This window comes from Podarcis erhardii (assembly GCF_964252035.2).
Source record: "Podarcis erhardii genome assembly, chromosome: 3".
Classification (NCBI taxonomy): domain Eukaryota; kingdom Metazoa; phylum Chordata; class Lepidosauria; order Squamata; family Lacertidae; genus Podarcis; species Podarcis erhardii.
Genome location: NC_138507.1, coordinates 68,256,199 through 68,282,628, shown reverse-complemented (window position 1 = coordinate 68,282,628; position 26,430 = coordinate 68,256,199). Strand labels below are relative to the sequence as shown.

Genomic DNA, 26,430 nt, shown 5'->3' with positions numbered 1-26,430 from the left:
GCTTTTCTTTAGAATTGAGGAGCCTTAAGATCAGCCTTACCCAACATGGTGACCTCCGAACGTTGTTGGACTACAACTCCCAGTAGCCTCAGCCAGAATGAGTCAGTGATGATTGGAGTTGTACTCCAAAACATCTGGGGGACAGCAGATATGGGGAAGCTGCTTAAGACAATGGCCAACTGCTGCCTAGAAAATAGTTGGACTTGCAAACAACCTGGTCAGAGTTATATCTATGGTTTGCTACTTCACTCTCCAGGCCAAAGACTTGTGCTGCTTTGCATGTTTGTTTCCTGACTTTCTGGAGTAAAGAAAGTGCTTTGTCCCTTTTACTATTAGTACTGAAACTTGTCTTTTTCCACCTGTAGAGCCCTATCCCCTAACTGTAAGAAACTGGGCCTGGTTTGCATTGTAGATGGGAGGACTCTTCCTTCCCATATATCAGGAATTGGCTTAACTAGGGTGAACCAGCTCACATCTGTGCAAGGAAAACTTTTACATGTTAATTCTCAAAAGCCAGATTTGAGGATGCAGATGCATACTGTGCTGGGCGCTTTACAAACATACTTAAATTAGTTTTAATCCAGGGACTGACTTGCCTGGATTCTAGCTGCGAGGGATTGCAGTGTTTCAGTAGCTCTAATTAGGAGGCCAAAAGTGATGTGTAAAACAATTTACAGAGAGATCAGCAGCAGCCTAGTTCTCATCAGCTGTATACACAACTGGTTTGCTGTACAGTATTTGTTTGTTATTATCCTGCCTTTCCACCAGATGGTGCCCAGGCAGTCTCCTTGTTGCTGATGGCTGCCCTTTGCTCACATACTTTGCTGTTAGGAATATAGGAATATAGGAACATATTTAGTCAGGCAATTGGTCCATCAAGTACAATATTGTCTACACTGCCTGGCAACAGCTCTCCATGGTTTCAGGCAGGGACAGGTCTACCTGGAAATATCTGGGAGCTTCTGCATGCAATACTTTCCCACTAAGCTACAAACATTCATGTTGTTTGATATTTTATGGGAGATCACATTTTGTCCAATGCATCGCTGAACATGTGACCTTGGACTTCTTCTTGGCATAAATGGGAAAAATTCTGAGGCTCTTCTGCTAAGAGGACTGCCATTTTAAAATTATTATTATTTTTTGCTTGCTCTGACCTGGCCTAACCATCAGTCTTGGGACTAATCTAGATCTTAACCTGAGCAAAATTATTTTCTTTCTGATTGAGAATGCTCTTTTCTGACCTTGGATTGGTGCTTGGTCCAATATCTAGGATCCAATGGACTCTTGGTCCAGAGCCTGCACACAGTTCAAGAAGGACACTGACAAACTGGAACGTGTCCAGAGGAGGGCAACCAAAATGGTCAAAGGCCTGGAAACGATGCCTTATGAGGAACGGCTAAGGGAGCTGGGCATGTTTAGCCTGGAGAAGAGGAGGTTAAGGGGTGATATGATAGCCATGTTCAAATATATAAAAGGATGTCACATAGAGGAGGGAGAAAGGTTGCTTTCTGCTGCTCCAGAGAAGCGGACACGGAGCAATGGATCCAAACTACAAGAAAAAAGATTCCACCTAAACATTAGGAAGAACTTCCTGACAGTAAGAGCTGTTTGACAGTGGAATTTGCTGCCAAGGAGTGTGGTGGAGTCTCCTTCTTTGGAGGTCTTTAAGCAGAGGCTTGACAACCATATGTCAGGAGTGCTCTGATGGTGTTTCCTGCTTGGCAGGGGGTTGGACTCGATGGCCCTTGTGGTCTCTTCCAACTCTATGATTCTATGACCTGTCCCAAAACAGGTCCATTCCTGTGAATTGCTCTTTGATGTTAGGCACAAATCACACTTTGCAGGGCAAATGGTTTGTTGCCCCCAGTGAACACCTGGGATGCTTGAAGAGGAGGAATGGTGTCTGTAAACCTCAGTTTGCTGTGTATTTTTATTGTTTTTTATTAATTTAGTGGGGGTAGCTGCTCCTCCCTGCCCCCCCCCCCCGCTATGCCCATGTGCATAGGTGACAGAAAACACTATAGAATTAACTGTTGCCTTGATGGGTGGGTTTTAGGCCAGTATATCTAAATGATGCATTATCTCAGAGTAAAAAAATAAAATAAAATTGGGAATCTCTAAGTTATTGACCTACTTCCTGTTGAAGACACTCCCACCCCCATTTCTTTCTCCCTCCACCCTTCCTTAGATTTTACCATTCTTTTCTCTCTTTCTTCCTTTGAAGGTTGATTTGAGCCTAGTAGCTTTGATGGTTGGTTAGGTGGGTAACTTCTAAAAATGAAAGGTTGGGATGGTGTTCAGCTAAGTTTTAGTCTGAGTGGACCCACTGAAATTTCAGTGGGTTTACTCTGAGTGAAACTCAATTCAACACCAGTAAGAGCCAGTGGTTGGGGGAATGATTTGGTGCAATGCATTATTTTGTGTCAAAATCGGGAAACAGTTAGTAACATCAACCTGCATGATACATTTCAAAAAAACTGGTTCACCAAAGGCTGAAGCTAGCAAAAAGCATGATTTCAAAAGAGAATTGAGATGCAAGAGAAAAATAAGGCACTTTTTCATACATGTTTTTACATAATCATGTACACGTGGATACAAAAAGCTAAGGTAACTTGATCTCACTTTTAAAAGTAACTGAACTTCATCATCTCAGTCAAGATGAAGAGTAGACTTCCTTTTTTACACACTAAGCAGATACCACTTCCACAACTGAGCAGAGCAGCAATGAAAATGCAGTGGCAGAAATTTTTAAAAAGAAACCATGGATATGATTTTTCTTTTTTAATGCACACAAATTCATCAAAGTGCTTTTTGCTTCCTGGGTAATTTTTGACCATTTAATTACAGCACACATTAAACAGCAAGTAGAAAATGATATAGAACTACAAATTATCTAGACAATTATTACTGTTGCTTATTCTGGAGATTAGATTTTTTTTTTCTTTTTACAGAGTATGCTTTTGTAAGCTGTGAATTATTTTTGCTGCTATCATATAACAGAGGAGCAGATGATGGCACTGGTAACAGAACAGAAAACCTTATATAATATGACTGCCCATCTTTTAATTTTAAACAAAATCTATAATTTCCTGCTACATAATTAGTAAATCAATTTTAAGTATATTAGAAATGCTCAACTACTTTACAGGTGTAGTTATTCACACACACAAACAATTATTTTATGCACATGTAATAATATATGGATATAATTTATTTCCTAATCTATCACTGAATATACAAGTATTGACTATGGTATTTTACAATATTCACAGCTGTCTTCTGTTTTTATACATACATTCAGCAACAACACAAAAGCTTTTCCACACTCCATCTGCTGCCTCACTCCATAATTTTGCACTTCAAATATTTGTAAATGTGTAAAGAAGGAGATTGTTTTTGCAAGTCAGCACAGAATATAGATGAAGAATCTTCTTTGGATGAAATCTTAGTGAAATGGAGGACTTCAACAGATGAGGGTTACAACCTCCACTAACACTCAGAGGTAGCTTTGATCAGTCTTGTTACTGCAGCTAGCTTGAAAAGCATTTTTTTCTCACTGAGAATGATATGTTGGAAATAATTGTATTGGGGGGGGGGAGAGAATCTGCACAACTAAACACATATAGATAAAAATGAACTATTTCAAGTCCTATGCAAATGCATTGGATATATACCTTATTTTTCTGTGTATAAGATGCCCCCTACTTTTGGGGACTCCAATTTAAGAAAATGGGGTGAGATGGCCCAGAATTTTTGGGGGGAGGATTGCCAAAGTTGTTGAGCCACGAAAATCACTCACCCGATGCTGAAATATCACGCGTCACAGAAGAAAACAAGTGTCAGCCCACTCACCGCCAGCAGACACCAATTGCACGCACGGTTGCCACAGCAGCAGCCAATCCACAAAAGCCCTTGTCACAGCCACCAATCAACCACCCAATTGCTGCCACCACTGCCAATCCTAAGCAGCCTTTGCAGCAGCCACTAATCACCCACCCAATTGCCGCTGACAAGTTCCTGCTCGCAGCTGCAACCAATTGCCCGTACCGCATATGCACTATCCATGTATAAGACCCCCCCCCCGATTTTTAACATTATTTTAGAGTAAAAAAACCTTGTCTTATACACGGAAAAGTACGGTACTTCTGAGTGATAATCTCCACTGGATTCCCTTTTCCCATACTTCTGATCCTTTTAGGGAGTGGAGTAGGGGGCAGATGGGATTATTCTGGCTTTGAGCCACTGCAGTTTGAGTCTGGTTTAAGGTAAGGCTGTCTAATCTCAGAATCATGTTTCTCAGTACCGTAGATGATGAGTGCAAAGTTCCCATTTGGTCAGAATCTCTTTTGAAGTTATTTGTGCAATGGGATTTTGCCACGGGAGCAAATCGTTCTGATGGATACTATATGCAGGCACTTGCCTTGGGGCAGGCGGGCAAGAGAGAGCACCAGTCTCCTCCATATCCCCACCACACTTATAGCACAGCCACCCAGTGGCACTGGTTTGGGGTTGCTACACGGCAGGGGGCCCTGTCACGGCAGAGGTGCAGTTTCAGCTTCCAGAAGTTCCAACTGAAAGGAAAGAAATACAGTGAGAGAGAAAAGAAATGAGCTAATTTCTCCACCCTCCTGCTTGCAAATGATGCTGGGCGAATTTGCTCAGCATGAGCCATTCCTTTCTCAGGGGACAAATCAGAGTGGAGTCATTTTGAGGTGGCAGGAATACCCTTTCACATGACAACATGGAACAACAAAGTCTGAGGAACCCAGGCTGGTTCCAGTGTAAACCTTGATGCTTCATCTCTGCAATACATGCAATGTATCCGATACATCACTGATGTATTTTCTTAGAATAAGTAACCCAATCTGAGGCAATAGATAGCTTGGTAGGAGACCCAAGCTTCAAATTCCATTCACTCCCCCTGGTAGTCATGGAGAAGCCATCATCTTGCAGCCTCAGTTACTCCTGTGTAAATGGTAATCAGCCTGCCTCTCTGGACTCCTTTTGATACTGGATGAGCTAAAAATTGCACAACAGTATATGAGTGTAAAATACAGAACTGCAGGATGGAAAATAGAAGCAGTGGACATGGACACTTCTCCTGACTGGGGTGGGGCTGCTTCTCAGTGGTGAGGCATCAGCTTTGCATGCAGAAGGTCACAGGTTTAAGCCCTAACATCTCTAGGTAGGGCTGGGAGAGCCTTTTCTGATATCTTGGAAAGTGGTGACAGTCAGCATGGACAATATTCAGTTGGATGGACACAAGTGGCCTGACTCATTCTAAGGCAGCATCCCATGTTGCACTTCCCTCAAAAGACTCTACTGCCCCATAGGCATGGAACTGTCTCTCAGATCAGCTGGGTGATGCCATTCCTCTCTCTTACTTCAAAACCTTTCTAAAAGCCCATCTGGTTGGAAGTGACCTATTATCCCAGAAAGCAGGTGGTCAGTTGCAAGATTAAAGGAGAAAATATCTGAAGGTGCACACAAAGAAACATATTTGCTTTTCAGGTTTCAAGTTAATAACCACCAACAGAACCATAATGTTTACGAAGATGTCAAAATGGATCTGCTTCTTAAATTCAAAGTGTGGATCCCTTTTAAATGTTGGGATTCCCACCCCACTCCAACACACACTGTGCATCCCCCACAACTTCTCACTAGGGATGGAAGGAACTGTCAGTTTTTGTTCTTAATTTCCAATCCTAAATTCAGTTCTCCACTTTTCTGCAGCAATTTGAAAGTTTTGTTTTTTAAAGTTTCAGTTCTCATATTGTTTCAGAAAGTGTGGATTTGTTTTTCAGTGTGAACTGAATCAAATTCCGCCACCATTCCTCCTTCTCACCCATGCAAACCTCCCCTCTCCTCAGTTGCCAACATTTCACACTCCATAAATTGTTTCTAACATTATCTTCGCTTTCTCTAGCAACATGCCAACATGAGAGTGATTTGTGGGGAAAGTTCATTTGTAGATCCATTTGGACTTTGAAACTGAGATGGCAGTTCCCTTTGTGACAAGCTTTTGGTCAACTGTCCAGTGTCTGCCTTGTGGGTTCATGTTACCAAACTTGTAGTTGAGAACTTCAGAAGATTCTTAATAATGAAATATTCTACCCAGAGGACTGGGGCATGCTGGGCAGAGCTTCATCTTGATATCTTCACCGAGTTGAACAAAGTTTCATTAACCTACACCAATTGAAGATTTGGACCTACACATCCCAGACTATATAGAATATAAAAATACAACACACACTACGTTACATAACATATCAAACACAGAGTACAATTGTTCCTTTGCTTCAATGGGTCCTTTGTAGACTGCATTAATAGATGTTCTCTTTTCTGTAGCCATTGATGAAAAACTATTGTTTGAAACCTGACCCTATTTTTGAATGTAATGTAGCAACAATCCTATCCTCAGACCACTAAAATCCAGTTGATTTCAGTAGTATTTAAGCATTTTTTGTTTATGACTGCAGACTCACATTGCTACTGCTTAGTAAAAACACCCCCATCACTTTTAAGGTTTTATTTTTAAAGTTGAAATGCTGGGAAAACAAACAAATTCAACAAAAATACAAGGTAGTTCTCATTTCCTCCTACACCTGCTAGAGGACTATGGAACAGTTTTGAAAATGAGTCATATAAATAAGAGGTATAGCAAGCTGAAAGGAAATGATACCAGAATGTCCCTACATACAGTGGGTTCCTTTTAAATCTTGGAACATTCTGAAGAGCTGCAGTCCTATGGGCGTGTGTGCCATTCACAAGATTTAGCATGCATCTGTAGCTTTGGGAAGCAGTATGGTCTGTTTCAGAGCTGTTCTGTATCTTTCCGATTCAACTCATTAATTGGGACCAAATTCCATCTGCTAACAATAAAGTTTCCCTGGCCCCACTTTCACTATAATAGGGAATCTGAAAATAGTGATTCTTTTCTTTTCACAGAACTAGATGAAATTTGCAGGAATTGCAGCCCTGTCCCCACATTGGATCACACCTGCCAAATTGTAGGTACTGTAGATATATCCAGGGGGTTTGCATGCAGGGTACCTTTGAAATTTGACATTAAAAAAGAAAAAGAAAATCTTTTTCATTTTGTTCCAGAATTGGATAGAATTTGCAGGTATTATCACCTTCTCTGATGGGGTACAGCCTGCACATTTCAGAATGATAGTTGCAGTGTTCTCCCAAACACCTGAAACTAGGCTGCTGCGCTCAGGTGCAGTGAAGGACACTATCCCATTGTCAGTTTTGAAATCAGAACTGGCTGTCAGACCAGTCAGTTTCTGTACATGGAATTGGGGGTTGTTACCATCCCACCACTTGCCTCAGATACTAAAATACCTTGGGCAAAATCTCCCGGCTAAAATAAATACTGGAAAGGATGCATATGTGGCATTTTTGGACTGCCGCAGTAGGACACGGGCCTTGAACCTGAATCTCAAAACTGCTTCAAATGAAGAATGCAAAGAGAAATGGAAAGCTGGAGAGCTGAATTAGAGCAGTGGGAGGACTCAGTTTAATTCCTTGTTCAGCCATGAAACTCATAGAGTCACCTTGGACTGGTTCCCTATCATGCCATCCAGCCAAACCTACCTCACTTGTTGTGGTGAGGATTAAATTGCAGCAGGGAAGGCGAGAACCACACATACTCACCTGAACTCTGTGGTTATGAATGCTATAGATAAGAATGTAATTTTACAATATTGACAAGTGTCTACAGGTCGCCATTTCAAGGCAAGGTTCAACAAACCACACAGGCAAAGTGGGAGGACTTCATAAATATTCCTAGATTTTTCACCTAAGTGGGTCTTTTCTTAGAACCAGGCACATAAATTCCTTTAATTTGCCAATTTTAGAGTACTTCTGTTAGACAAGGGCATTCAAAGTTCCTCTTGAAACATTAAGGCATTTAGGAGGCCTCTGTAAGTTTACCATATTTCCATACCAATATTAGTAGTGTGACCCCTTTCCCCACCCTCCAAGTCATCAAATTTCAGTTCAGCCACAATGCTCGTCTCAAGATAATGAAGTAATACTTGTAAATTATCTTGATATCTTTGCTTGCTACTTAGAGGTGGTAACTACACTTCAGGTAAATTCTGAGCAGGACTTGGTCAGAGAGATTTGACACCTTTAGATCTGGGGACCCAAACCAGCTTGCAAAAGGAGCATCTATTGCCTTCTCCTGCTGCTCTTCACCAACAGCAACCTTGTTAACTGTCTGATCAGCTGTCCCTTATTTCTGCAATGATTTCTCCACCACCACTGCAAATGCCCACCATGCATGCACAATGAAAATCTGTCATGGAGCCCCAGAAATGTGGTCTGTGGTGGAGGACAAAGGGGAGGAATTACTAAGAAGAGGAAGAGAGTCACCATGGAGGATAAAGAAGAACTATGCAAAAGGGCCAGACTTGGGGAAAGGGCTGTTTGAACAATTCTGAAAGTAGGGGGATCTGTGTATCACATGAGTGGTTGATAGCTGTGGTGGGAATCAACCCTGGCAGTTACTCTTTACAAAACGAAGGTGAAACACCTGTACTTTGGGTAGTTCACAGGGCTGGGATATTGGGGCAAGTACTGTTGGGCACCGACAGATGCTGGACACTAGTCCTCTATCCTGGACCTGCTGCCCCCTCTCCATGGTGTTGCTCCCTCTTCACTTGTCCCCTCTAAGCTTAAGAGCAGTGGGAGGAGCAAAGAGAAGAAAGAGCATCCTTCAAATGCCTTTTCTTTCCCTCTGAACATTTGTGTGGATTGTGCCCAAGGAGCACAACAGAGGGCATCTTTCCCAAGAACACCCTTCCCCAAGACACACACACACATGCCCCTGGAATGAGAACCGGGAATACCTCTACTGAATAAATTGTGAATACTCAACAGAAGATCGGGGGCTTGTTGTGAGTTCTGCCCAACTGAGCTTGCTCACAAAAACGCCTCCCCATTGTGAATTTCCATATGACCCATTGCAAAATAGATAGCTATTTCAAGGTGAGATCACAACCAAATAATTCTACGGGTTACTTGTTCACAAAAGCCATGGTAGGAAAATGGATCATCAGGGTCTGCTCATGTAGTATGAATCATGGTGATGCAGACATGTCTAAAAGCATTGACTGAAAGTCTATTGCATGCCAGTCAGAAGTCTAAAGAAGGAGGGCTATCAAGGGCCCTGTGGGCTGGCAGTAAGGCCAGGTGCTAGAAGAGCTGACAGACCTTAGTTACATTGATTCTGACTGGGTACAAGGCAGTTCTTAAAATATATACAGTTCTAGAATGTTAAGCAATAGCAAACATTCTGTTGCTTCCAAAACTATGAAAGCATCTCCTCCTTTCTCAGCTATGGAATAAATATCACAATGATACACAGACAAGGGCCTGGCCATGCAAGGTACATCTGGGAGCTCTCTAGTTTCCCAAAACCCAGTTGGGTCTGATGATGTCTGGATTCATCATTCCATGACTCCCCAGCTAGGGAAGATAAATCAAAAAGAGTGGCACATCTTCCAGAAGCTACACATCAGTAAAGACTGTAATTTCAGAATTCATGTCATCTCCAGGAGGGATTCCCGAATCCAGAGATGACATCTCCACTGCTAGTCATACCTGTTGGTTAGTCCTATCCACCGTGTTGGCGGTGGAGGCATGCTCGCGAGTGTTTTGTCGGACGTGGGTGGAGTTTTGTTGCTCCATGGTTGAAGCTGTTGGGATGCAGAACTCTCTGAAACACCTTTTGAAGTTCTCATCTAGAAAGGCATAAAGGACGGGATTAAGGCAGCTGTTTGTGTACCCTAAAGCAATACAGAAGTGCCAGGAGACGGTCTGGAAAGTAGTTTCTGGGATATGGATCAAGGCTTTAATGATAACGTAAATATGGATGGGGGTCCAGCAGACGATGAAGACAGCCACAACCACGAGGACCATCCTGGTGATCCTTCTAAGATTCCTGTCCTTCTCCTTGGAGCCAGAGAGCATTCGGACACTCTTCAGGCGTAAAATCATGAGCCCATAGCATACCGTGATAATTAGGACAGGCATGATGAAGGCAAAGATGAAAACACAGATTTTCAGCAAGTTCTCCCAATACCATGCTGGGTGAGAGAATATAAGTGTGCAATCAACAGATCCTAGGAGGAAAAGAAAAAGAAAGAAATGAGATTTGAGAGAATTATTTATTTACATTTAATCCTGTTCTTCCTCTTGCCCCCTCCATGCAAGGCCATAACTATATTCTACTGTGGTGCGAGCCTGTAAGAAAACTGACTGACTTTTAGTGTGATGTTTACAACATAGAATTTTTAGGGAGGGGGAGATTCAGTGTTCAAAAGGTCAATAAGGGCAGGGCCACACATACAAGTCCCACTCCAAATGTCCCTAGGTATGTCTGCCTGTTCAGTCCCTGAACTTCTCATGTTGACTGGGAGTTCTCTGCAGAAGTTTTATTCATGTTTGCTTGAAAATGAGCAGAACCCTCTGCATAATCAGGGACCTTGATAAAGTGCTTCTGTGCAAGGAAAATATCCCTGAATAGAGTCTTGTTGGCTTAAATTAGCCTATTTTCCATATAAAAGCATTTCTCCAAAAAGAGAAAATAGGTAAGATTCACATAACTAGGCTTCCTTAAACTGACCAGCAATAGTTTTGGGCAAAAAGCACCGTTTTGACTGTTAGAAAGCTTAGTGGAATTCATAGCTATCTCCTTCCTTCCTTCCTTCCTGTTAGGAGCAAAAGAAAGTCAGAGATAATTTACTATTTAATAACAAAAAGTGTCGTTCACTGCTATTAGAAAAAATCATGCTAAATATCTTGCTTTTTCATTCCCTGTTATAAGTAGCTATCTAATTCTAAAATAATCTAAATATAAAAGTGTGCCTTTAAATCACAGTGCCACCACTTAAACCGGGTCTCCATCACTAAATGAACCACAACTTATATACATTAACTTGGGAGCAAGTCGCACTGGAATGGTCTGGCTTACTTTATAATAGACAAGATATAATCCCATTCTTAGCTGATTAGTTTATAGATTAACAGCAAAACCTTATATGTACTTATGTAAATGTAATTCCCACTGTCTTCTAAGCGGATTACTCCCAGGAAAGTGGGTGCAGGATTGTATCCTAAACTGCTTAGTTTCTATGGGTTACATAAAGAGAGATAGATTTAGCCAAAAAATAAAATGTAGATGCACTACTTCTAAATGAGGCTCCCTTTATGCAACCATAAAGTTCTTTGCAGCTTTTAGAAATTCTTCTTTCTACCCACATAATCACAGCTTGATGGAAGTGTGTGAAGAACCAACAAACCTTCAACAACTCTATTTTGCATTGTACTTGTGGCCTGGCTTGTTCTTTGCCAGTGTGTCAGCCTCTGTTTTTAGGTAAACATTATTTCTCATTAGGTATTAAAATATCCCATTTCAGTGCATTCCCAGTAATCACTGTGACTCATGTTTTATGTATGTGTATACCAAATTTCGTACTTCTGGGTGTTCTGGAAGTACCTTAATGTTTAGGAGGGTATCATTCCTCTCTTTCTTGAAATTAATTTGCAAATGTCCTCCCTTTAAGATCCACTTCCCATTTCCATAATCAGTGTGTCTCAATGTGTGAACCAAATGTCAGAGTTCTCACTAGGGTGGAAGTATCACCATTTAGGGGTGGATGCCTTTTGAGTCCCCCATTTGCGTGAGTGTGAGGTATAGAAAAGTCCCTTTTTCATTGTGAATTACATGTACTACTGAATTTTCTGACTTTTACTGGAACTGGAATTTAACCTAGAAATTTGATTTCTGCATGAGTTTTTCTCTCTCCTTCATTCCCTGCCTTCCTGCCACTGCTGAAATAACTGAGCATCTGGAAATGGTGTGTGAAATCCTTACTCACCATTGCTCTCTTTGGTGGTTGCCATCACCATAACTGGGATGCCGATGGCTGAAGAAACAATCCAATTACAGACGTTGACAATTTTGGCATTTCTGGGGGTGCGGAAATCCAGAGCCTTGACTGGGTGGCAAACTGCTATGTAGCGATCCACACTCATCGTGCAGAGAGTGAAAATACTTGTGAACATGTTGTAGTAATCTATGGAGATAACAATCTTACAAATGGCGGTACCAAACGGCCATGTTCCCAGGAGGTAATTCACACTTTGGAATGGCAGCGTACTTGTTGCCAAGGCATCTGCCAGGGCAAGGTTGAAAATATAGATGTTGGTAGCAGTCTTCATTTTGGTATATCTAAGAAAGTCAACAAAGCAGAAGAATGAAAAGCTATAACAAGATCAAACACAATTATAACCAGACTAATGTCTGATTTGAGGACTAGGGATTAAGAACAATGTTTTTTTGTGCTTTGGTCCAGCAATATGGTACAGAAAGAATTTTCGGGGGGGGGGGGCTCAGTATCAAGTTTATCTGTAGATATTTTATCTCTAATTCCTATTTTTCTCCTTGATCTTGATGAGAAGCGTGCTATTTCCCTCCACCTGTTCTAGTAGTAGAAATATAAACATTTCTCACATATTATACACATAATTAGATAAATAATTTTATGCACATATTTTGTACCTATACATTCTGGGTTTCGTACAGGAACAAGCACATAAACAGATACATGCAATAATTCTATATAACTGTATATAAATACTTATTTATTAATACTTATAAAACAATGTTCTTACAGAGAGGAGAGCGGAACTCTCCATCATGCCATTGGAAAGCTATTCTAGGCAGGGTGAGAATGCCCCTCCTGTATTGGAGTTTTGCTCTGTCCTGTTCTTCTTGTGGGCCACTTAATTGAGGTGGTGAGCAAGGTGGCTATTTCACAGCATCTTACCCAATGAGAACCAAAGTGATTTTAGATCTCTTCTATGGACACAGCCCCAAAGCTCTGCTTCACTCATTGTAGCTGGGATGCTCTTAAGTATCAATGGCATAAACTCCTGTTTGTGCCACAACAGCTAAGCAGTCCCATAGGACAAGGCTGCCCGTTCCACTGAACAGAATTCCACTGAGGTACTTGGGTTTAACTGCCCTGTATGCTGCCAAAGAGCAACAAATAAATGTCTAACACAAAGTGTCGTTGAACCCAACTCAAAGGGCAAAGGGGTCTGCAAGAAAGGCACGTGATGCCTGTGTTTTGAGATATCTAAGAGAGATCAAGAACAGGAAGGCATGGCTTAAGCAGAGATGTACTCTGGCTGGTTGCGTAAATTCACTTTATGTGCTTCCTGTCCTGCACCTGGCAATAGTCACGTGGATTTTGCACAGCTTTAGCATCCACACAGGGCTCTTTATATGTAAAGAGACTGAAAAATAAAATGAGTATTAAAGAAAATGCACTAACTCATAACATGGTTAGCACAACCCTTGTCCAGAGCCTTTATCAATAGCCTTAAAGGAGGGGGGGGTTCCTCACTGAGGACATTCCCCTTCTCAAACCTGAGATCAGCATGAAGATAGTAGGGCTGTGAGAGCATAAGGACAGCTCTTTTTCAAGCTAGGGCTCTGATGCTGACTCAATCCCATCTAAATCCCATTTTTGAAAGAAACCCCTTTCTCTATCTCCCTAAATTTATGGTGCCTTTTTGCATATGTGCTCCTGCTGTGGCAGAATATCCTGGAGCTTATTCCTTTAAGTCACTAGAATTAAATTATAGGTCGCCCCACTTGACTATGCTACCTGCCTGATATTCAAAGGCTGCAATCCTATCCCTGTGACTAGTTATTTGCTAAGCCAAACAGGCCAGACCCTGTTACTCCTGACTTATACTGTATGTGCACACGATTCATAAACCAACCTGAATTTATAAACTGTGCTAATGATATTCCTGAGGAAAAGAAGCAGGCGTACCAATGATTCCCTGGAAAGGTCTCTTCTATCTGATGCTGCAATACTGGTACCCATTCTAAATTGCTGCCCTGGGCAACCATCTATGTAGCTATTGGGAAATCTGGTTAAGAAATATGTGCTGTCCAGCTACTCAAATAGTATCATTTACATTTCTATTAACCTCCTTCTTCTTTTTCTCCCTATTACATTTTATATTCTTAGGTTAGGCCATGTTGCATTTTGTCCTATCTTTATGATGAAGTTGTCTCTTTTCCACACCAATAAAGAATAGCATATTTTTCAATTTAAGAAAGATGATTTCCTGTTTGCGAGGGCAGTGTTTACATTGCTCCTTTATTGTTACCGAGTGAGAATAGGACAGATAAGGAGCCGTATTCAAGATGGAATATGTAATACCCACCTCCAGAGTTTTTCTATGATTAAAGTTATTTTCGCTTTGACACTTTCTCATAATTTTGTTTCATGGTTTTTATTACATATTTATGACAGAAGCCAAAGCTAAATGAAAAAAGAGGCGATACCAAGCATTTTATTTGTATTTCTTTATTGCAATCCTAGCAGTACAACTCGAGATACTTGGCAGAAGATCTATTATTTTCCTTCCAATATAAACTCATAAGATGCTCCCAATTCTCTTTTATTTGCCTTCCCCAGATGGCTGCTAATATCTTTTCCAAATGAAATTTCTCTTAAGCAACGTTAACATTCAGGTACATAAGCAACGCCAGCAAATGGCTGTGCTAAGGCTTTTGACCATTAAGGGCAGAATTACACTTAGTAGGGCTTGGAAGCCAGGATGGATTGAGAAGTCCTGCTGCAACTGAAACCTTTAAGAGATATCACTAGCCAATGTAGACAGTCAGGATGAGGCAGGAGATGGCTTGATTTACTGGCTACAGTATGGTCTGTGTTTGTATTCCATGCAAAAAATCAATCTGCAACAAGATCTGTATAAATGATGCACACTAGTTTATATTTTCTTATTTTGTATCATCTTTTTTGCTTCTTCTACCAATTTTGAGGGGCAAAGATCTAGACAGGCATTGAAGGCTCACCCTTAGCTACTAAAAGTGTTGCTTCACCCCTTCCAACTTCCAAGACTGACAGCACAATTCTCTTCATGCTATTTAGAAGGAAGCCCCGCTGAATTAAATGGGGTGCCTCACAGGTGTGAGTATAGAATGGAATTGCCCACTCGGTTTCACACTGTGCAGCTCAGAAGGCTTAAACATTACATTTTAAAAGGGAGGGAGGGAGTAGTAGTAGTAATAGTAGTAAATTGTTGTTGTTGTTGTTGTTGTTGTTGTTGTTGTTGTTGTTGTTGTTGTTGTTGTTGTTGTTATCTGCCTGGGTTTCCTCAGCCACTCTTCTAACTCTAGAAGGGAATTTCTCAAGGATGCCAGATCTTGGACATTATTTGGCATTGAACCCCAACTTCTTGAATTTTTAATATTGTCACTTTTTTTGCATTTGAAAATGTTGCAATATAATAGACACCCCTGGTTCTACTGCTGTGGAATCTCTGCATGTTTACCTGTGAAAGGTGTGCAAAACGCTACCCTACTCCACTTCTTTCCATCTCGTTGCTGTAGTTCTGACCTTGGTCATTGGGCAGCTGATCATATGAGACAAAGAGTGCCTTTTGATTTGGGTATCAATTATAACAAGACATCAAGGAGCACCTGTCCCAGTTTTGCAAAACTAGTGCCTAGAATAGTGCAGTGGTGCCCCGCAAGACGAACGCCTCGCAAGACGGAAAACCCGCTAGACAAAAGGGTTTTCCGTTTTGGAGGCGCTTTGCTAAACGAATTTCTCTATGGGGTTGCTTCGCAAGATGAAAAAATCTTGCGAGTTCCCGCGGTTTTTTCTCGCTCCCCCCCCTTTCCTAAGCCGCTTATCAGCTGTTCCGCTGATAAGCCACTTAACAGCTGATCGCTAAAAGCCGCTAGACCGCTAATAGCGCTAATCCGCTAAGCTGTCAATGGGCTTGCTTCGCAAGACGAAAAAACCGCTAGACGAAGACAATCGCGGAACGGATTCTTTTCATCTTGCGAGGCACCACTGTGCTTCCCAAACTCGGGTCTCCAGCTGTTTTTGGACTACAGTTCCCAACATCCCTGACCACTGGTCTTGCTAGCTAGGGATGATGGGAGTTGTAGTCCAAAACCAGCTGGAGACTCAAGTTTGGGAAACACTGGCCTACAAGTTGTGGGATAAGGTTAAAAAAGTTGAATCCTGACAAGAAAGACACGATGCTATCAAGAGCAAGATCCTAGGCTCTTGAGTGAGGGTTACATTTGTAATAGGAAGGATGGTACTCATCCTTTGCAGACATAGTGCTCAATCAGAGCTGATTGCTATAATAACAATAACAATAACAATAACAATAACAATAACAATAAAAATAACAATAATTTATTTCTTCCCTGGTTTCCCCAGCCACTCTGTTCTGATCTTTTGTTCTGATCTATTGCTGAAGAGTGGGCTTTCCCTTGGGAAGGAGTGGGGGGAAGGGGAAAACCACTCGGACCCATGCTTTCTAGGCATGGCAAATGGAATTGTCAGTGAGCCGTGAGATTGACTGCTTCAAAATATGCTTTACATGTGCTGTCCTTGAAGACACATTGGAAGTAGTTTTGGCTTGCCTCCTGAAAAATATTAAGTGGTGACAACATATTTAGCCAATTCTGCGCCAAGCTGAATTGGCTACCTTGAAAGCACTTCTTGGTCTGGGCTGGAAGTGACAAACCAGAGAGTCTTTAATTTCCTGAATGAGCCCCTGCATTGACTGATTTCAAGCCTTCCCTATAGAGCCTCACTGTATGAGTTAAAACATCCCTGCATAGACTAGAGCCTTTGCCACAACAGCTTAGAATTACCTCCCCAAGGAGGTCAGAATCCACTCTTCCCTCACAGCCGTCTTGGAGAGACTGCAAAATCAGGGAGGTTTTTGGGCTGCTGCAGCAATTGGTAGGTTGCCCAGATTTCAGCTCACAATCATTGAGTTTTGATTTGTATTTTACTTTGCGTGTTTTGTGTTTAATTATTGTTTTAAAAATGCTTTCTTACATTTTCTTTGAGCTGTGTGAAAGTGCTATACAAATATTTTAAATAAACTGACAATTCATTTTCTACCTTAGCAGCAGACTAAGAAAACCAAATATTTCATCTGAAAGAAAATCGCTCAGAGATGTTATTTTTAACTATACATGTTTTAAATGGTGCTTTTAGCAAACTTTACTGAAGACAATATGACTGATTACATCCATAGCAACTAATGCAACATTCCAGTGATTCTCAGTACGCAGCACTGCCTGGTCCACTTCATATGTGTAAAAGGCTGCTATCATTTTGACTGAAAGCTCCATCCTAAAAATACTCATTGGAAACGGACTGCATAGCCCCCAATGCACCTGTTCAAACACTTTGATTCTACTTCTGTTTAGATCTAGCTCATGGCCTCTCTTACTTGACTCTCCCATACAGCAAACAGGCTTATGGGGTGGGGGGGGTACACTTGGCATTAATGACAGCTTCCCTCCAAAGCCTAGATAAATGTTTATTACAATGAAAAAAACCGCAATCCCTGGCCACCTCACAGTGCTAAAGTAAGCTCAAAAATGCACCCCCATCCAATTTCTAAAGCATTTCTAATGTGTCTTGAAGATGGGGCATTAAAATCGAAGCCTCCTTTTCAGAGGAAGAAAGCTTCTGAGAAACCGAAGGACAATTTTTTGGCACCAACACTAGACATGACAAGAGAGCATGCAAATCATTTGCTTTGTGCTTGAAATCATTTTAATGGATTTGCAAAGGCAACATATTGCATCCAGATGAATGTTCCTGGCAGAACTATTTCCAGGCCTCTTGATATCGTACGAGTCTGACATTCTGGTTTCTTTTTCAGGTCTTTGTTTACAGATCCCAGTAACTGTGCAGTCTCAAACAAAGAATGTCTCTAGGGAACAGGCCCAAGTTCACCTAGTAGTTAAATGCCAAGAAGGTAAATGGAAAGATCAAACAATGCTTCTCCTTATCCCTCCATCTGTTAGGGTAAAAGAAGTGCTGGCCCTCAAACTCTGTTATTGGGTCATATAATCAAAGTATGCAAATACTTTTGCAAAGCTTATACAAAGAAAGCTACCTGCTCTCCTGGAAGGGTGTGTGTGGATCAACCAGGCCAGGTTCAAGGTTAATGTACTAAGCCCTGAATAACTTAGGCCCAGAAAACCTTAATGACCTCTTTACCCTGTATACCCCAATTCAATATCATTGAAGGGGAAATCAACATTGTGGGCGTTGATCTATGGAACTCCCTCTCACAATAAGTTAGATAAGCACCGCCCCTACTGAGTTTCAGGTGCCTGGCCAAAATGGCCGCTGACCGGACCTCACTGTGAGTGGCGGTTGTGGCCCACTGCAGCACCTCCACTTTGCCCCACTGCACTGTGACATTTTCCTGGCTGTTATCATGTCTCCTCGGCCGCCACAGAGGCTCATGGGTTCCCACCAGGCCCGCTATTCAAACTGGCCAGTCTGTGGCAGCCAAGGGGGCATGGCTAGGGGAGCAGAACTGGAGCAAGCAGGGGGCAATGTGGCCCTTTATCTGAAGAAGGTTCCCCACTCCTGATCAAGAACAGAAGAAGTGTCTCTCAGGATCCAACCAAAGGCTTATTGTATCTGTTCACAGTAGCCCATCAGATATGAAGCTCATGAGTAGAAGATGAGATCAATAGTCTTTCTCCACTGTTGTTTCACTGTAAGTAGCACGGAGTGGTATGCTGAATATGAACCTGGAGGTGGTTTAGCCATTGTGACGGTATAGCCTTGTCCTTCATGAATTTGTCTAATCCCCCTTTAAAGTTATCTCAATTGGTGGCCATTAGCACATCAGTAAATACCACCATTTAACAATGCCCTGAGTAAATTCCAGCCCATGATTTAGGGAGGCTGACTGGACTTGTATGCTCTTCTTTCTCAGATGTTCTGAGCAGTCTTGGATTAAACAAATCCTTTCAGTCATTGTATTAACCTAAAATAATTGCCTGTATGGATCTAAAATAATCTACCAGAATGGAAGCATTCTGCATATACTTCCTTTCATGCAGGGTCCTCACACTGTGCAATTTTCAGGCAGGGTGGTCTTTGTATAGCTGCAGACATAAATTGGGATACCCAATTTCTACCTGTTGCAATAATGACTTAATTCTTTGCATTGCAGCGGCAGGGAATGTAATCAAACATGACTCATAATCAAAATTTCAGGAAGTGAAAAACACTTTGGGGACTGTAACTCTATCCACGTTTATGCAGAGACAAGGCTTACTCAAATCCAGCCAATGGCAGTAAAAAGTGTTCCTTCTGATTGACAGTCTTTACGTCTAACATGCCATTATTATTCTATAGAACTGCTCACAGTACCAAGAGAAAGTGAGTTCCCCATGGTCATTCATACTCAAAGTGCCCATGATACTTGTATGTCTCATGTTCCTCCACTTGATCTGCATTTTCTTTTCTTAAAAAGTAAAAAGCAGTTGTGGGAGACTGGTATTTTTATCAGAGCACCAACAAAAAGGGGATTATCCATTCTGCTTCACTTTTACCTCTCCTTATGCCACTTTCCCCAACCTCATGTTGATTTTCTCTCCAGAAAGGGAGACCTGCAGGTCCCAATATATTTGTTCCCACAGGTGCTACTGGGGTGGGAATCAATGATGAAACACTGAAAAAGTAGGAGTTATACAGTCACCTACTCAAGATTGTCTCTCCCAGCAGATACTTTGCTTTATTTCTTTTTTTAAAAAAGGAACAATGTCTGGATTATGCATTGTCACACTATCCCTGCTGTACTTTTTAAATGTTCTGTAAAAACAATAAAAAATTAGTTTTACAAAAAATGGGGGGGTGTTACTTGTGAATGAGTATCACATGTAATTTGAGCCTTAGAGAACATCATAGCCAAGTATAGATTGAAATGCAAATTCCTCACACCAAAATTCATCTACTCTTTCCTATAGACCTAAAAAGAATGTTTTTTTGTATGTTCAGTATGTGAGGTTGCTGCTGATGTGCTTCTCAAGGAGCCTCCTAGAATTCAAATCCACTGCCTTCAATGAAAATGTTGCTCTTGGTCATTGTGGGGTATGGAGTGGGAAACCATTCATCAGCTCAAATACACACCCACACCTATATATATATATATATAATTTCTATTCTACCCTTCCTCCAAAGACCTTTCAGTAGCTCACAATGTTTTTTCTATTTTATTGTCATAACAAGGCCAACTAGTTACCTCAATGGCTGAGTGGAGATTTGAATTGGATCTCCCTGGCACTAATCAGGCACTCTAACCACTGTTGAAAAAGCAATTAAGTCATTATGCAATGATGAGAAGGAAGGAAATGCATTTGAATAATTAGTCTTATAGCAGTGTGGGACTGTGGATTCAACTCCTGGAGGTTCAGTGGGAGCCCCATACATGCTGTCCTGAGTCCCATAAAGGAAGAACAGGAGATAAACGAAAGAGCAATGATATTCTAAATGCGTCTGCAAAGAAGTAAGCCAACTGAGTCAAGTAGGGCTTACTCCCAGGCAGATGGAAATAGCATTGCAAAGAGACAGAGAGAGCAGATTTCTTATTGCTGCTGCTGAAATAAACAGCAGATGTTGCTGAAATAAACAGTAGATAATCATTGTCAAAGGTGGTGTTGCTTCTCACTCACAATCCCTACTTGTGCAACCTGAGTTAGCTCAGTTCTTAACCAAATGATGAAATAATAATAATAAAAAAGGCAATACAAGTCAGCCTGCAAGGAGTTCATAGCGCTGTATAAACAACATGCACCACTCCTTCCCGCTAAGAGAAGACATAGGTGGTGAATGCAGGGCTGGTGTCCAGTGTTGGCATGGCTGGACAGCTGCTGAGGGTGACCCAGCAAAGAGTTCCCGAACAAGAGCTTCCCTGGACCTGTTCCTCTTCCTGTTTGATCACTCACCTCTCTGGTTCAACCAATGGTGGTGGTGGGGAGGAGCAGTCGATGCCATTGCCTGCTTGCACATTGGCTCTCTGCCTGGCAAGCAAGCGGGTCATCACAATGATGAAGAGGATGGGGAGAGCAGTAGGAGAAGCTGGTGATTATGGTGGTGAGGAGGTAGGCCCCCTGAGTACTGGGGGAGAGCACAGGGCATGTCTTGCCTAAGGGCCCTCTAGAACCCGAAGGGTGATGCTGGTGTTATGTAGTTAAAACTAGGCCATTGAGAGAAAAAGAGGGTGGTATAAGTAAGCTTTGGAAAACTCTGAGGTTTGTTGAAATAGCATGTCAACACACGGACCCAAGGGTTGGGGGGGACACACACCCCGACAAAAAGAAATGAAATTCAGTTGCCAATGAATTTTGAGTGTCAGCTGGAAAAAAGAGGCTGACTTCAGCTGCTTATTGCTTATATAGTTTCCCAGGGAAGTAAGTTAAGGGGACTTTTGAGAGGGGTACACTGCAAGATTTTGTTACAGGTACTACTAAATCTTAAAATATGGCTGAATACCTTTATTACTTGCAAATTAAGATTTTGCTTCTTTAGGCTTTTGTCCATCCCAGGTGGAATTTTTCAGATAAATAAACTGCTTTCTGCCCCCCTTCCAATGTTGTCTCAGAAGCAGCCATTTCCACCTGTTGTTATCAATCGTTTCAATAGATGGTGCTGTGTTCTTTTAGATATTGATTGTAATCTCGTTTCTCCTAAATGTTAGCCGGGTGCTAGGAGCAAATTTGATTGCTGTCCTACCTGGCATTCATTAAAGAAATCTAATTTCACAAAGGCAACAAGAAAACCCATTCCACATACAGAAGTGTTGTGCCCCCCCCCCCTTAAGATGGGCAACAAATCTCTTTGCAGTAAACTTGCATCTGACAGAAGTATTTCTGTGGAAGAATATTGCACAACATTTCTTTGGAAGAGGAGCTTACTTGCCCAGAAAATGCAAACCTTTAAAGGGGGGGGGGCATTCAGATATTTTCATAACTGAAATAAAGAGGGAACATTTTGGTATGAAAGTCAGTAGGAGGGGGGATATGACCATCAAATTCTGTTACTTCCCCCCAAAAGGATTGTTGGTTTTCATCTCTTTATATATAAGTGATTTATTAGCTGGGAGGCTGGCAAAAGAGTACAGACATGTATTTCTAAGACAGCAAACCTGACCATAGAAGGCACTGCTTTTGAGCCACTTGAGAAGGGGTTATTGTTTTGTTCTTTTCTCTCTCCCTGGATATAGGAAGAGCTATGATCCAAAGTTTTTTTTCCTATCTAATACATATATTAAACTCTTCACCCGTAAAAATTCATATTCTCACTCAAGAAGAATTTCTTCTCTTTTTAAAAATAAAGTCTTCTTATCACCTGACCACCACTCCAACTCCAAACCAATTTACTTGCACAATCAGACATGCTCCCTGTTACAACTCTCTTTTTCCAGTTACACACTTCTTCTTGCTGCCAGCACAGAGTCTTCAGAACTGTCATGCATATCAGTCCTTAGGCATCAAAACAAGAGGCAATGACTGCATCTCTTCTCAACAGGATTCCCCACCACCAAAGTCCCACGAATACAGTTCCTCCTGAGGGAAGAGGCATCAACATGGTGGCAGTGGTAAGCATAGCCAGGGGTTGGTGAGGACGAGAAGTGCCACGGCACCTTGGGCACCAATTGGTTTACTGCAGTTTGGTCCACCTTAAAGGTGTCCAACAAATATCTCCTTTCATGAACTGTGCAAAGGGGTTTCTGCAGAAGATGGGTCCCACATGAAAAAGAATCGCTGGTTTTAGAAGATCTTCCAAAGAGCACCTCCCTGCCAAACCTTTAGGTCTGCCTTCCCCAACCTGGTGCCCCCTCTGAGACTACAATTCCTATCAACCCCAGCCAGCAGGGTTGGGGAAGGCGGCTTTTGGGTTCTCAAGGGCACACTTATGTTCTCCAGGTCTTTCCTCACCAATGAAAAAGAACTGCATTTCTCCTGGCTGCACTTTCTTGAAGGAGCACCCTGAAAACGACCAGGGAACCACCTCCCTTTCCAGTCTCCATGATGGGGTGGTGGGGAGAGCCATCGCCCCGAAAGTTGCCTCCAGCCCCCCCCCTTGCCTGTTTGCATGAATGGCCCTTTCGTTGGAACGCACCCCGCCACCGCCTCCCTGCAAGACCCGCTTCCTCTTACCGGATGATGACATACATGACCAAGAAGTTGCCGAAGAGTCCCACCACGCACACAACGGAGTAGAGAACCATGATGACGATGGCCGTGACCATGGAAGGGCTGACCCCGTGGGCAGAGCACAGGCTGCCTCCACTTGCCTCCAGGCTGCTGTTGGGGCCGCCGCACAACAGCTGGGTGCTGTTGGGCTCGCTCAGGTTCCAGGGTTCGCCCCCCATGGTCCCGGAGAGGGCTTCTCCCGGCCAGCGGCCGCCCGACCACAGCGAGGCTCCAAGGGGCTGCGGGCGCTGGCGGCCAGGGAGCTGTCCTTGGTGCTGACTGGACAGCCTCAGGGCAAATTCCCCTTTGCAGTGCAGGAGGGCGGGACCCCTGCCGCCGTCGAAAGCTGCCCCAGACGCAGGAGAGAGAAGGAAGGAGGGAGACGGACCAGTGGGTTACACCTCCCAGCTAAGCCAGTGGCGAGGCGGGAGACGAAAGAAGCGCTGCCTTCTGCTCTGAGCTGCAGCCGCTTCCTTCGACAGGAGCGCACGGAGCAAAAGGGCCGGAGAGCTCAGAGGAGTCACCAAGGAGCCCGGGACGAAGGAGCCGGCAGGAAGCAATCCAAAAGCTTGCGCTCTCTCCTTCCAGATGTGCGCGCGCTCCCGCACACTCACACACGTGCGCTCCCACAGCTGGCTCTGGCACACGCGCGCTCACCTGTGCCAGGGGGATGGCTAAGCATGGGGAGGAGGAGCCTCCAGCTGATGGGACGAGGAGGCGGGGAGGGACTCTGTGCCTCCTGCACAGAGGCAGGAGCGCTTGAGATCAGGCGGTCCCGCTTCGCGAGCGAGCAGTGGCGCTCTCCTCACCCCCACCTCCGCCGGTCTCTCCCTTCTTTAGCTAACCAGAGCAGCCTCCAGGACAAAGGTGGTTTAATAATCGCAGGAAGAGGGTTAATTGTTCGTGAGAGTTGGGTTCCAGCACAGGGAGTGGCCGGAGGGCTGAGTTCACGGTGCTTTCTAGGTTGAGGGGAAGGGGGTTTAGCTACTATCGGTCTGCGGTCCGAGTTACGGGCTGCTACTACCTTGGATTATGTAACGAAGTTTGCTCTTTCCGTTCACGCAGCTTTCCTAGAACAATGAGATGGCATTAGGCTGCAGTGCCCAATGGTTGCCAACAGATTGGTGCTTTGTTTGTTTTAAATAAAGGAAAGCGAAGAGGGCTCTTATCCGGAAGACCAATGACCGCGTGACTCAACCGCATTTATACCCTTGCCAGAAGTCTCCCTCGCATAGTAATCACAGGACAGCCTTTCTGCAACGGGCACAGTTCTACTGCTGCTCACTGCAACGAAAAAGAACATTAAAAATCTGGTCAGGTGTGAGCTTCCCGTACCAGAGACAGGGGAACACATGGCCTTCCATAAATGGTATCAAGCATATTTTTTTAGAAAGGGAGAGGTGCGCACAGTGTTGGAGTAGAAGTGTTTGGGAGGCTGTTGCCTTTCTGTTGCTTCACCACATTTTTTACTGTTTAAAATGTTCCATCATTAGATTATTATTTTTTATGCTAAAAGCTGCCAGAGGTTTAATCGTAAAGTGCTGACAGCAGAATCAAATTATTCTAGTTTTTGGAATACAACAACAATTAAGAAAAGTAAGCAGGTGAAGGTCTCCAATGCACCAACGTCTTTGAAAAGAACAAATAAGAACTGTCCGTTAGATCCATTTCCTTGTTGCAGCCTGAGTTCCTGGACAGAATGCTTGCCCTTGCCCATCATAATTCATGGCCCGTAAAATCCAGTAGGAGAGGGTGGGCTGGACAGTCCAGTGAGTGGCCAATACCTCAGAATGGGAGGGAGTTATGCCCACCACATTGAAAGAGGTGTGGTGAGGCCCCTCTTAAAGAGGCACTCTTTGGATCCAGAGGTTTTGAGAAAGCTGCTGCTGCCCAATCTCTTATGGGAAGTCCATCAGCAGGACCTGAGTGCAACTACATTCTCCCCACTTGTGATTCCCATCACCTGGTACTCAAAGGCATATTGGTTCTGACAGCAGAGGCATAATAGTGATTGTAGCTAGCAGCCACTGAGAGCATATATTTGAACAAGCTTCATCCCCTCAGAAGGGGCTCTTCTGTGCCTGCAAATTTATCCAATTAGTTAATAAACAAATTAATAAGTAAAGAAGCTATAGGCACTTCTTGTAAACATTCCTTATGTTCCCTGTTGTCATCAAGAAAACATGGGTCAAATGAAAGGATGCTTTCAGTATTACACATTGTTTGGAAACAACATTATTGTTACCTTGGATTTTCATGGCTGCACACTCTGTGTGTATGTCTGAGGTCAAAAAATAGTCAACAGCATGCTTTGAGCTGTATATATTACCTTGTTTGATTATACATGCTGAGTAGTAGAAAGTGCTCTTTGAAGCAGCTCCTGCATTTCTCCTCTCTAAACATAGAATTACAATTATGTTCCAGCAAGACCTGGGACTATGGCTTGATTATTTAATGGAGCTATCCATTTGGGGCTGATCTGGCAAACTGCGGAAATGAAACTCCACGAGGTGCAGATCAGTCATGCAAAAATGTCAAATAAAATATAGTAATTAAAAAAACTGACACTCCCAATGGGGTAATTCACGAGTTTCTTAGCTTCAGCTGTGGTTTGACTTTGTTAAATGTTTGGGTTTTGTGTGTGGTAGACTAGGCGGAGAAGTGGCAACTTGCTCTATTTTTTCAGTAGTCTCTTTGGTTCATCCTGTTTGCTCGGTCCATCTTGTGCTTCCCCTTCTACTGCACCTTAGAAACTAAGTTCTGGTCATCTAAGGGTTCTGTCAGAATTTGTTGTATTGCACATCTTCAAATGGACCTCACAAGTGCAGAAATTCATATGATATATTGAATCCAGCATCCTCAGGATTTCACTTTTTAAAAATTCAACACACACAAAGTTTCTAGTCCTTAGGATTGCAAAGTGAAGTTCAAAAACATTTTGTGGAGCTATCCCTGGTGAAATAAAATCTGCCTGTGTGTATCTGTGTTTGAAAAAAGAATGATAATGGTTCAGGTGTGAGGAGTCAGTGGTCTGTATGAATGCGCTTGCCAAAATTAACAGCAACTACAAAAGAACTGTGCAGAGAAAGAAAACTGGTGTGTTGATTTTAACTTGCACAGTTTGTTCTACTCAAAGCATAGGTGCTACCTTTTGCCATCATTTTCATTTTCGCTGTGCTAATTTCACTGTTCTGCTTGACTGCAAGGCAAAATATATGGACTGCAAAAGAAACACAGAGAGTGGCAGGGCTTGTGCCTGACCTTATGCAATTATTTGCTATCACAAAGGCTGCAAGAACAAAGCCAAAAGAAAACAGCAGCTC

General features: G+C 42.7%; 1 protein-coding gene across 3 annotated transcripts; it reads right to left on the bottom strand.

Annotated features, from left to right (window-relative positions):
- Positions 1–1,920: 1,920 nt before the first annotated feature.
- Positions 1,921–23,917, bottom strand: OPRM1 (opioid receptor mu 1). Of its 3 annotated transcripts, XM_081854387.1 has the most exons (5): positions 23,072–23,915; positions 11,895–12,247; positions 10,027–10,136; positions 9,616–9,755; positions 1,921–4,574 (listed from the first exon to the last, which is right to left on the bottom strand). In XM_081854387.1, the coding sequence occupies exons 1-5, from the start codon at positions 23,284–23,286 to the stop codon at positions 4,478–4,480; spliced, it is 915 nt and encodes a 304-aa protein (XP_081710513.1). In that variant the 5' UTR covers positions 23,287–23,915; the 3' UTR covers positions 1,921–4,477. The 3 variants fall into 3 exon arrangements, with proteins under 3 accessions (XP_081710513.1, XP_081710514.1, XP_081710512.1); XM_081854388.1 differs by lacking the exon at positions 10,027–10,136 and having other exon boundaries at positions 23,072–23,917; XM_081854386.1 differs by having other exon boundaries at positions 9,616–10,136.
- Between the last annotated feature and the right edge of the window lie 2,513 nt (positions 23,918–26,430).

Excerpts from the sequence above, each read along its gene's own strand:
- OPRM1 (XM_081854386.1), bottom strand. The coding sequence starts at position 23,286 with ATGGGGGGCGAACCCTGGAACCTGAGCGAGCCCAACAGCACCCAGCTG. Across the intron at positions 12,248-23,071 it reads GTCATGTATGTCATCATCCG|ATATACCAAAATGAAGACTG; the intron begins GTAAGAGGAAGC and ends TGACTTTCTTAG. Across the intron at positions 10,137-11,894 it reads AACCACCAAAGAGAGCAATG|GATCTGTTGATTGCACACTT; the intron begins GTGAGTAAGGAT and ends TTTTCCTCCTAG.